This window comes from Schistocerca americana, chromosome 1 (genome assembly GCF_021461395.2).
Source record: "Schistocerca americana isolate TAMUIC-IGC-003095 chromosome 1, iqSchAmer2.1, whole genome shotgun sequence".
Classification (NCBI taxonomy): domain Eukaryota; kingdom Metazoa; phylum Arthropoda; class Insecta; order Orthoptera; family Acrididae; genus Schistocerca; species Schistocerca americana.
Window position 1 is genome coordinate 735,745,227 of NC_060119.1, and position 13,084 is coordinate 735,758,310.

At 43.3% G+C, this 13,084-nt stretch overlaps 1 protein-coding gene across 14 annotated transcripts in view; it reads left to right on the top strand.

The window, feature by feature from the left end:
- LOC124610699 (C-Jun-amino-terminal kinase-interacting protein 4) overlaps window positions 1-13,084 on the top strand; it is a 262,056-nt gene that overhangs the window by 94,216 nt on the left and 154,756 nt on the right. For 11 of the 14 annotated variants that reach the window (XM_047140189.1, XM_047140190.1, XM_047140179.1 and 8 more), the window contains one exon: window positions 10,845-11,100. In XM_047140189.1, coding sequence (XP_046996145.1) covers window positions 10,845-11,100 — 256 coding nt within the window. The remainder of the gene's footprint in view (window positions 1-10,844; window positions 11,101-13,084) is intronic. The other 3 variants (XM_047140184.1, XM_047140180.1, XM_047140191.1) reach the window with 1 other exon arrangement.

The window sequence follows — 13,084 nt, forward strand, 5'->3', positions numbered from 1 at the left end:
GGAGAGGCTTGTGTTCCCGACAGACCCAGCCAGTGGCTGGAAACTGTCCAAGATGATGATGATGATGATGATGATGATGAATTTAGGGGAATTATGGGAAAGATGACCAGTTGAATAGGAGACATCTACCACTGTGGAGAACTGCATTAGTACTTTGTCATTCATTAGATTAAATACCTTGTTGTAGTACATGACTCTAATGCTGTCACACATTCTGCAGGCTGTTCCATGATAGTAGTTCACAAGACATGACACCCACTAGCACCTGACAGCTAGTAGCTGGGATCAGACATGTGGGACGCTCAGTTTTCACAGTTAGGCAGGTAGGGGCTTTCCATGAGGCTCTTTATCAATGATGTACAATGAATAGATCAACAAGAGTAAAGTATTGCGATATCACAGGCAACTGTCTTTCATTGTAAATTTGGCATGTAGGATACATTACAAAAGATAGTCTACTCTGTTTTTTGTATATTGTTTTCCTAGCTGTTGCACCATCCATAATAATATTTCTTTTTCTGTGGAACTGCAAAAGCTGCAATCCCATGTGAGCATATTTAGTAACAGTATGTTCCCCAGAAATTAGCATGGAGCAAAGGTAAAGGTGTACGGTATGAATGGCTGGGAGACCCCGAAGGACAGGTTCAGCCACCTAATTGGAAAGGTTTTTTCATCTTCTTCGCACCCGCAGACATCTTCCCTTTGCAAAGTATGAGCCGTGTGTGGAAGTCTAACAGTTGAGTGTAATGTGTGTGTGTGTGTGGGTGCGCATGTGCCCAAGTGCACACATATTTGTGGTGGTCATGTTGGAGTTCCCGCAGACAGCTTCCTGCATGTAGGTCTTCTGATTCAGTAGAAGAAAGCAGCCTGCCTATGAGTTCTGTATGTATGCACATAAGAGCATGATTTGATTTCTATGGCAAGTTGCAGCTCCATTTGAACATTTAATTTTAAACATGATATTGCTGAGCTGCTTTATAATTATGCCTGGTACCTTTGTCTTTTGCCCTTACTTGTACATTGAAGTGAGTAGTCTAGATAAAATTTGTTTAAATTGTTGTCAAAGCTCAGCTTGTGGATGCAGATACACGAGTGGCTTTAAAATTGGCAATAATGTTTGATGCAGTCTTTCATGAAGTTTCTCTGCTGGAGGTCATGCATAATGTGGAGTGTGTCTGTACTGAGAGTGGAGCATCAATAAAAGAGCTTTGTCATGTGTGGTCTGAAAGTATGTACAAATCTTTCAACGTGGCCATTGGCTTCAGGATAACGGTTCTGAACTGTGTAATGCTGTTGGTTTTACAAAACAGTTTAAATTCCTGAGAAGAAAATTTGTGCCCTTGTCAGTGATAATAGATTTTGGCAATCCTTCAAAAGCCTGAATAGTCTTTGTTGAAGATATCGATGACAAATGGAAATTTTGAGAAAGTATTGATGAGGTGGGCCAGTAGCTTTCAAGAAATGGTCCTACGGAATCAGTATACAGATGTTACCATGTTTCTGATGCCTGTGACAACGGAAAATGTTACCAAGGTCAAGCTGCCTGATACTTTTTACATCTTTCCATCCCACGAACCATAGACCTCACAATTAGTGGGATGGCTTGCGTGCCTCAGCAATATGGATAGCTGTAGTATAGGTGCAACCACAGTGGACGGGTATCTGTTGAGAGGCCGGACAAATGTGTGGTTTCTGAGGAGGGACAGCAGCCTTTTCAGTAGTTGCAGGAGATTGACTGTTATGGTCTTGTAACATCAGCTGAAACAACCTTTCTGTGCTGGTACTATGATGGTAGCTATAACTTTTCCCTAGGGCACGCAGCGATAGATATCGCATAGAGGAAAATTAAAGTGGCCTATGGAGAAAAGAGAAGCAACTGTACGAATATCAAGAGCTCAGATGGAAGACCGGTCATAAGCAAAGAATGGAAATCTGAAAGGTGGAAGGTTTATAGTGGGTCTATACAAGGGAGATGAACTTCAAGGCAATATTATATAAGTGGGAGAGGATGAGATGGGAGATACGATACTGAGAGAAGAATTTGACATACCACTGAATGACATAAGCGGAAATGAAGCCTGGGATTATGTGACATTCCATCAGACATACTGATAACCTTGGGAGAGGCAGAAATGACAAAACTCTTCCAACTGATGTGCAAGATGTATGAGACAGGCGGAATACCCTCAGGTTTTAAGAAGAATGTTGTTATTGTTGTGGTCTTCAGTCCAGAGACTGGTTTGATGCAGCTCTCCATGCTACTCTATCCTGTGCAAGCCTCTTCATCTCCCAGTGCCTACTGCAACATACATCCTTCTGAATCTGTTTAGTGTATTCATCTCTTGGTCTCCCTCTAAGATTTTTACTCTCCAAGATGCCCACCAATACTAAATTGGTGATCCCTTGATGCCTCAGAATATGTCCTACCAACTGACCCCTTCTCCTAGTCAAGTTGCGCCACAAATTTCTCTTCTCCCCAATTCTGTTCAATACCTACTCATTAGTTATGTGATCTACCCATCTGATCTTCAGCATTTTTCTGTAGCACCACATTTCAAAATCTTCTATTCTCTTCTTGTCTAAACTATTTATCGTCTACATTTCACTTCCATACATGGCTACACTCCATACAAATACTTTTGGAAATGTCTTCCTGGCACTTAAATCTATACTCGATGTTAACAAATTTCTCTTCTTCAGAAACTCTTTCCTTGCCATCGTGAGTCTACATTTTATATCCTCTATACTTCAACCATCATCAGTTATTTTGCTCCCCAAATAGCAAAACTCATTTACTACTTTAAGCATCTCATTTCCTAATCTGATTCCCGCAGCATCTCCGGATTTAATTAAACTACATTCCATTATCCATGTTTTGCTTTTGTTTATGTTCATCTTATATCCTCCTTTCAAGACACTGTCCATTCTGTTCAGCTGCTCTTCCAGGTGCTTTGCTGTCTCTGACAGAAGTACAATGTTGTTGGCAAACCTCAAAGTTTTTATTTCTTCTCCATGGATTCTAGTTCCTACTCTGAATTTTTCTTTTGTTTCCTTTACTGCTTGCTCAATATACAGATTGAATAACATCTGGGATAGGCTACAACCTTGTCTCACTCCCTTCCCAACCACTGCTTCCGTTTCATGCCCCTCGACTCTTATAATTGCAGTCTGGTTTCTGTACAAATTGTAAATAGCCTTTTTCTCCCTGTATTTTACCCCTGCCACCTTCAGAACTTGAAAGAGAGTATTCCAGTCAACACTGTCAAAAGCTTCCTCTAAGTCTACAAATGCTAGAAACGTAGGTTTGCCTTTCCTTACTCTTATCTTCTTAGAAAAGTGGTAGGGTCAGTATTGCCTCACGTGTTCCAACATTTCCACGGAATCCAAACTGATCTTCCCCGAGGTCGGCTCCTACCAGTTTTTCCATTCGTCTGTAAAGAATTTGTGTTAGTATTTTGCAGCCATGGCTTATTAAACTGATAGTTTGGTAATTTTCACATCTTTCAACACATGCTTTCTTTGGGATTGGAATTATTAGATTTTTCTTGAAGTCCGAGGGTATTTCGCATGTTTCATACATCTTGCTCACTAGATCGTAGACTTTTGTTAGGCCTGGCTCTCCCAAGGCTGTCAGTAGTTCTAATGGAATGTTGTCTACTCCCAGGGCCTTGTTTCGACTTACGTATTTCAGTGCTCTGTCAAACTCTTCATGCAGTATTATATCTCCCATTTCATCTTCATCTACATCCTCTTCCATTTCGATAATATTGTCCTCAAGAACATCGCCCTTGTATAGACCCTCAATATACTCCTTCAACCTTTCTGCTTTCCCTTCTTTGCTTAGAACTGGGTTTCCATCTGAGCTCTTGATATTCATGCAGGTGTTTCTCTTTTCTCCAAAGGTCTCTTTAATTTTCCTGTAGGCAGTATCTATCTTAATCCTAGTGATATGCACCTCTTCATTCTTACATTTGTCCTCTAGCCATCCCTGCTTAGTCATTTTGCACTTACTGTTGATCTCATTTTTGAGACATTTGTATTCCTTTTTGCCTGCTTCATTTACTGCATTTTTATATTTTCTCCTTTCATCAATTAAATTCAATATATCTTCTGTTACCAAGGATTTCTATTAGCCCTTTTCTTTTTACCTACTTGATCCTCTGCTACCTTCACTATTTCATCTCTCATAGCTACCCATTCATCTTCTACTGTATTTCTTTCCTCCATTCCTGTCAATTGTTCCCTTGTGCTCTGCCTGAAACTCGGTTCTTTCAGTTTATCCAGGTCCCATCTCCTCAAATTCCCACCTTTTTGCAGTTTCTTCAGTTTCAATCTACAGTTCATAACCAATAGATTGTGGTCAGAGTCCACATCTGCCCCTGGAAATGTCTTACAATTTAAAACCTGGTTCCTAAATCTCTGTCTTACCATAATATAATCTATCTGAAACCTGTTAGTATCTCCAGGGTTCTTCCATGTATACAACCTTCTTTCATGATTCTTGAACCAACTGTTAGCTATCATCAAGTTATACTCTGTGCAAAATTCTACCAGGTGTCTTGCTCTTTCATTTCTTCCCCCCAATCCATATTCACCTACTACATGTCCTTCTCTTCCTTTTCCTACTGTCGAATTCCATTCACCCATGACTATTAAATTTTCGTCTCCCTTCACTACCTGAATAATTTCTTTTATATCATCATACATTTCATCAATTTCTTCATCATCTGCAGAGCTAGTTGGCATATAAACTTGTACTACTGTAGTAGGCGTGGGCTTCGTGTCTATCTTGCCCACAATAATGCGTTCACTATGCTGTTTGTAGTAGCTTACCCGCACTCCTATTTTTTTATTCATTATTAAACCTACTCCTGCATTACCCCTATTTGATTTTGTATTTATAACCCTGTATTCACCTGGCCAAAAGTCTTGTTCCTCCTGGCACCGAACTTCACTAATTCCCACTATATCTAGCTTTAACCTATCCATTTCCCTTTTTAAATTTTCTAACCTACCTGCTCGATTAAGGGATCTGACATTCCACGCTCCGATCCGTAGAACGCCAGTTTTCTTTCTCCTGATAACGACGTCCTCCTGAGTAGTCCCCGCCCGGAGATCTGAATGGGGGACTATTTTACCTCCGAAATATTTTACCCAAGAGGACGCCATCATCATTTAATCATACAGTAAAGCTGCATGCCCTCGGGAAAAATTACGGCTGTAGTTTCCCCTTGCTTTCATCCGTTCGCAGTACCAGCACAGCAAGTCCATTTTGGTTAGTGTTAAAAGGCCAGATCAGTCAATCATCCAGACTGTTGTCCCTGCGACTACTGAAAAGGATGCTGCCCCTCTTCAGGAACAACATGTTTGTCTGACCTCTCAACAGATACCCCTCAGTTGTGGTTGCAGCTACGGTACGGCTATGTGTATCACTGAGGCACACAAGCCTCCCCACCAATGGCAAGGTCCATGGTTCATGGGGGGAGGAAGAAGAATGTAAAAATTCCAATTCCAAAGAGAGCAGGTTCTGGCAGGTGTAAGAATTACTAAACTCTCAGTTTAATAAGTCATGGTTGCAAAATATTAACATGAATTCTATACAGAACAATGAAAGAACTGGTAGAAACTGACTCAGGTAAGACCAGTTTCAATTTTGGAAAAATGTGGGAACATTTGAGGCAATCTGACCCTACGACTTATTTTAGAAGGTAAGTTAAGGAGATACAAACCTACATTTACAGCATTCGTAGACTTAGAGAACACATTTGACAATGTTGACTGGAATACTCCTTTGAAATTCTGAAGGTAGCAGGCATAATAAAATATAGTGGGTGAAGAGACATTGAAAAGGAAGCAGCAGTTGAGAAGGGATTGATATGGGGTTGTAGCCTATCCCCAATGTTACTCAATCTGTACATTGAGCAAGAAGTGAAGGAAACAAAAGAAAAACTGGAGTAGAAGTTCAGGGAGAAGAAATAAAAAGTTTGAGGTTTGTTGATGACATCATAATTCTTCCTGAGACAGCAAAGTACTTGCAAGAGCAGTTGAATGGAATGGACAGTGACTTGAAAGGATGAAGATAAAATGAATGTCAACAGAAAGCAAAACAATGACAATGGAAGGTAGGTGAATTAAATCAAGTTATATAGCAGGAATGAGATCAGGTAACTAGTCACTAAGAGTAGTAGAAGAGTTTTGCTATTTGGGCAGCAAAATAACCAATGATGATCATAGTGAAGAGATATAAATGTAGACTCTCAGTGGCGAGAAAAGTGTGTCTGAAGAACAGAAATTTGTTGACATCGAATATAGATGTAAGTGTTAGTAAGTCCTTTCTGAGCAATTTTGTCTGGAGTGTAGCCACGTATGGAAGTGAAACATGGGCGATAAACTGTTTGGACAATAAGAGTAAGGAAACTTTTAAAATGTGGTGCTGCAGGAGAATGCTGAAGATTAGTTGGGTAGATCACGTAACTAGTGAGAGGTACCAAATAGAATTGGGAGACAAGAAATTTGTGGCACAACTTCACTAAAAGAAGGGATCAGTTGAAAGGACACATTCTGAGATCTCAGAGGATCACAAATGTAGTATTGGAAGGAAGTGTGGGGGATAAAAATCACAGAGATATGTGTGTTGCAGTACTTACTCGAAGATGAGAAAATTGGCGCGGGATAGAGTAGCATGGAGAGCTGCATCAAACCAGTCATTAGACTGAAGACCACAACAATGAGTGACATCTAACTAACATCATTTCAGTGTTGTTGTTAATACTTTTCCAGTAGCATTGCTCTCTGCCAATGCATTTAGTATGAACTATGTCCCAATGGCATTGATGTAGCATCAGTAGTACCTGAGATTGAAGCGTCCCAGGGGCAACCACACATGTCTTGCCTGAGTCTGAATGTAAAATAATGACACCTTTCTTCACTGTAAGTGTTTGCCTCATGTTCCAGTAAGTTTTAATATCTGGCTGATTAAGTAACTTCTTATCATTAGTACCTTCTGTTTGAGTGTACTGTTTGATCTTACTCAAAACAGGGTCTTTAGGCACAAGTTTGGCAATTAAATTTGAGTTTAAAGGGAAATTTTTCACAGTGTCTGAACTGATATCTTTCGAAAAACAGGCAGCAGCTGAGTGTGCCTCTATCTCGCCATATCGATAGATGTGAAAGCAATGAGCTGTTCATGTTGGAACAGTCCAAAGACAGCCACTGAACATTTGTGGTCTGCAAGGTGGCTAAATTTATGTTTGTAAATGTAACCATGAAATTTCTTGACTGCTGATATAGTCATGAGAGCCGCCTCCTCAATCTGACTGTAATATCTTTGTGCCACTGTTAAAGTCTTTGAAGTGAACACAATTGGTCGTTCACAACCATAATGTCGATATGACAGAATGGCTCCTATGCCATAGTCTGAAGCATCAGCAGCAGTTGTGAGCATTTTGCTCGGATCATAAGTTGTAGGACATTTGGCATCAAGCAAACTTGTTTTAATTTATTAAATGTACCATGTCTGTTTAGGGCATTTACATAACAACTTGTGCAGTGGTTCACTGATAGATCATGAGGGAGAAACATCCAATAATCCAATACCAAGTTATTTATACTACTATGGAATGTAATTGCTTGACATCTTTTTGGGCTTGAAGGTTTTTAATGGCATCAACATGTTGCAGTGTTAGCTTGATGTTGTTTGCAGACAGTATGTGGCACTTGTATTGAAGTTCACATTGAAGTGAGATTCACTTGACTTTGTTACGTTTCAAATTTATTGTGGCATCTTGAAAATGCATTCTGTAAGAGCTCCTGTGGAGTTGTGCCCAAGACAGTTGCATTATCAAGGTACTTCACAGCATTTGGAGCCATCCAGATTAATTGTTCTAAATATCACTGGAACAAACACGGTGTGCTGGCTATTCCAAAGGGTAACCTTTTGCAACGTAGAGATCAAATGGGGCATTTATCAGCATAAGGCTGTGTTATATCTTTGTCCAAAGGGATTTGCAGATATGCTTCTTTAAGGTCCAGCTTGGGAAAGTTCACACCACCTGTTAATTTTGACATCCGTTCTTCTGGCTTGGAAGTAGGATATGAATCAATAATGCTCTGGAAAAAATATCATCATATTTTTCCAACAGCTGATCTAACTTTCCATTTGGAATGTCTGTCTGAATTTGATTCACTTCCTCGTGAATGGTTAAGCCCAAAGCATTGAAGAGACCTAATCCAGAGAGAGGGAGGAATAGCAGGGAAGGTATGGGGGATGTTAAAGTGCTGCTTGTTGGAGCATACAGGGACAAGAATGGAAGAGGTTAGGGCAGTTAGTTGCAGTCAGAATGTGGAGAGACAGGTTGTTGATTGTCATGCCCATGTAGAATGCAGCACAGTTGTTGCTGCTTAGCTTGTAGGTCACATTAGTGGTTTCGCAGGTAGCCCTGTCTTTGAAGGGATAGGTGATGCTTGTGTCCTGACTCGTGTAGGAGGAGAAGATGGACACCAAATCCCTCAACATGCAAACTAACCTTACATCTGCAGATAGACCTGCAATCCACCACCTAGAAACTGATCCCAAACTTATAATCCTACCTGCTGCCAAAGGCTCCTCCACTGTTGGTTTGCCGGCTGTCAGATTCATCCACCCACAGCTGTTGTCACACTGACCACATTCCAGAAATCCAGCAGGATCTCCAGTCTCGCTTCAAAGTCTTAGGCCCAACCCAGAACCTCTCCGCAGAGTCCACCTCTCTGCTCAGCGCTACCACTCGCTGCACACTTCCTTCTACATGCTTTCTAAAGTCCATAAACCCAACCACTCAGGACACCCCATTGCGGCCAGTTACCGGGCCCCCACAGAGAGAATTTCTGCTCTCATAGACCAAAACCGTAACCTATTACCTGTAACCTACCCTCCTATATAAAGGATACCAACCATTTCCTCCACCAGCTCTCCACAGTTCTTTAACCACATGGTACTCTGCTAATCACTATTGATGCTACCTCCCTTTACAAGAACATCCCTAATACCCATTGCCTTGGTGCTGTTGAGTGCTATTTTCCCAACACCCAATGGATTCAGAACTTATGACCTTCTTCCTAGTCTCCATGACCAAATATATCCTCACCCACAATTACTTCTCCTGTGAAGGCATCAGCTGCAAACAAATCTGGGGTATGGCTATGGGCATCCGCATGGCACCATCCTATGCCAACCTATTCGTGGGCCAGGTAGAGGAATCTTTTCTAAGCATCCAGAATCACAAACTCGTCACTTGTATCAGATTCATTGATGACACCATCGCGATTTGGATTGAGGGTGAGAGCACGCTATCCACATTGCTCCAGAACATAAACACTTTTCTCCCAGTCACTTCACATGGTCCTCCTTAACCCAACAATCCACCTTCTTCGATGTTGACCTCCACGTCAAAGATAGCTACATCAGTACCTCCATCCACATCAGACCAACCAACCACCCGCAATACCTCCACTTCGACAGCTGCCACTCATTCCATACCAAGAAGTCCCTTCCACACAGTCTAGCGTCCTGTGGCTGTCGCATCTGTAGTGATGAGCAGTCTCTATCGAAATATACCACGTGTCTTATTGAGGCCTTCACAGACTGTAAGTACCTTCCCATCCTTGTACAAAAACAGGTGTCTCATGCATCTCTCTACACTCATCCACCACCTCCAAAAATCCCATTGTCTGGCCACAGAGGAACATTACCCTCATGACTCAGTATCACCTAAGACTGAAGCAAGTGACTCCGTCAGAGTTTCGACTACCTCTCGTTGTGCCCTGAAATGAGGAATGTCCTACCCACTATCCGTCCCACTCCTCCAACAGTGGTATTCTGCCACCCACTGAATCTCTACAATATCATTGTCCATTCGACACAGCCCCTGCTTCCAACCCCTTGCCTCATGGCTCATATCGCTGTAATAGACCTAGATGCAAGATCTGTCCCATACATCCTCCCATTGCCACCACCTACTCCAGTGGGGTCACAAGCATCACCTATCCCATCAAAGGCAGAGCTGCCTGTGAAACCAGTAATGCGATCTACAAGCTAGGCAGCAACTACTGTGCTGCATTCTATGTGGGCATGACAACCAACAAGCTTCCTGTCCCCATGAATGGCCACCGACAAACTTTGACCAACAGCTGAACCATCCACTTATTGAGCACGTTGCCCAGCATGATGTTTTTCATTTCAGTGACTGCTTCACTGCCTGTGCCATCTGGATCCTTCCCACCAACACCAACTTTTCTGAATTGCGTAGGTGGGAACTCTCCCTACAATATATCCTACATTCCCATAACAGCCCTGACCTCAGCCTTCATTAGCCATTGTCCGTTACCGACCTGCTCCCTTCCCTGTTGCCATTTCAGTGCTACACAGGCCTCATTTCCACCAATGCACCCACAGTCCTTTTACTTCTCTCATTTTCCACTGTTAGATCTCTCATATTCAGTGTCAGATCTTACTCAGATAATAAAAAATTTCCTGCACTCTACATGAAAAGAGGGTAAGAAATTATTGTATTCAAAATGGGTGTAAAAAGATCCCTGACATCTCATAGTGCTGCTGCCATCTTTACATCGTGAAGCGGCAGTAGCCGCAGGTGAAAACAGCAGCAGTCTACAGAGTTGTGACAACACTGAGGCATTGCCATATGGATGTTTACAAAATTGAGTTAAGTTATTGTCTGAGATACGCCTGTGAAGCTGCTGCCCCCATGCCCTACTACTGTCAGGGATCAACTTAGCCCATTTATAGTAAACATTACTTAATTAAAAAAGAGGACACAAGTTGAAAAGAATGATTGTTCCCAATTCAGATCATCAGAGAAGCTGGCACAACGACGTGCGACAGAGCGACGTGAGCAGTACAGACAAGTGCGAGCACATGTACGTAAAGACGATGGTCGTCTGCAGGCGTATGGATGGAGTTTGCCTGCGAAACCTGGTAGTGGAGGTCCACCACCACATACACCGCGGTTGTCTAGCACTAGTGGAGGCCATGTGCCTGTCCCTGTCCCTGTTTATTGTCGACCTCTTCATGAGAGAGAAACTGGGATGAAGGTAAATATGCAGGTACACATCTTGCCATTTTCACTTCTGCACCTTTATTTTAAGTTATGAACTGTACTTTACAGCATCTTAATTGCATTAGTATTTGTATGTATTTTGCTAGGTAATACTGATGGTTTGTGTTTATGAATCTGCCAAGTAGCTGAAGTTAGCTGGCACTTAGAATATGAGTATTATTTCTGTTGTTAGTTGAAGTATTATTCATGTTGAGCAAAATTATTCAGAGTACTTGGGCAGATTTGTTCAAAGAGGGTGACAGGAAAGTGTTGCAGAATCATTTAATTACTGATCTTGGGTCATGATAGATTCATGCATGTTTTACTTTAGGTGGCAACACAAACTCGGGTAGCTCCTTGCAGGTCATAACACTGAGAAGTAGTCAGAGGACCACCATCTTAAAGACTTTTGATGATTATGATGATGATTTTATCCTATTTGTGTTTCTGTGCTTGAAGAAAACTTGATTCTCTACTGGGAAATGATTAAGATTATTACCATAATTTTTAGGTGGAATCATAAATTCCAAAGATCTAATTTTGTACTGATGCCCTAGGTCAGAAAGCCCAATCTTCCATGCTGCAAAGAATGATGTTACTACTGATTGAACACAAACATACACTCCTGGAAATGTAAAAAAGAACACATTGACACCGGTGTGTCAGACCCACCATACTTGCTCCGGACACTGCGAGAGGGCTGTACAAGCAATGATCACACGCACGGCACAGCGGACACACCAGGAACCGCGGTGTTGGCCGTCGAATGGCGCTAGCTGCGCAGCATTTGTGCACCGCCACCGTCAGTGTCAGCCAGTTTGCCGTGGCATACGGAGCTCCATCGCAGTCTTTAACACCGGTAGCATGCCGCGACAGCGTGGACGTGAACCGTATGTGCAGTTGACGGACTTTGAGCGAGGGCGTATAGTGGGCATGCGGGAGGCCGGGTGGACGTACCGCCGAATTGCTCAACACGTGGGGCGTGAGGTCTCCACAGTACATCGATGTTGTCGCCAGTGGTCGGCGGAAAGTGCACGTGCCCGTCGACCTGGGACCGGACCGCAGCGACGCACTGATGCACGCCAAGACCGTAGGATCCTACGCAGTGCCGTAGGGGACCGCACCGCCACTTCCCAGCAAATTAGGGACACTGTTGCTCCTGGGGTATCGGCGAGGACCATTCGCAACCATCTCCATGAAGCTGGGCTACGGTCCCGCACACCGTTAGGCCGTCTTCCGCTCATGCCCCAACATCGTGCAGCCCGCCTCCAGTGGTGTCGCGACAGGCGTGAATGGAGGGACGAATGGAGACGTGTCGTCTTCAGCGATGAGAGTCGCTTCTGCCTTGGTGCCAATGATGGTCGTATGCGTGTTTGGCGCCGTGCAGGTGAGCGCCACAATCAGGACTGCATACGACCGAGGCACACAGGGCCAACACCCGGCATCATGGTGTGGGGAGCGATCTCCTACACTGGCCGTACACCACTGGTGATCGTCGAGGGGACACTGAATAGTGCACGGTACATCCAAACCGTCATCGAACCCATCGTTCTACCATTCCTAGACCGGCAAGGGAACTTGCTGTTCCAACAGGACAATGCACGTCCGCATGTATCCCGTGCCACCCAACGTGCTCTAGAAGGTGTAAGTCAACTACCCTGGCCAGCAAGATCTCCGGATCTGTCCCCCATTGAGCATGTTTGGGACTGGATGAAGCGTCGTCTCACGCGGTCTGCACGTCCAGCACGAACGCTGGTCCAACTGAGGCGCCAGGTGGAAATGGCATGGCAAGCCGTTCCACAGGACTACATCCAGCATCTCTACGATCGTCTCCATGGGAGAATAGCAGCCTGCATTGCTGCGAAAGGTGGATATACACTGTACTAGTGCCGACATTGTGCATGCTCTGTTGCCTGTGTCTATGTGCCTGTGGTTCTGTCAGTGTGATCATGTGATGTATCTGACCCCAGGAATATGTCAATAAACTTTCC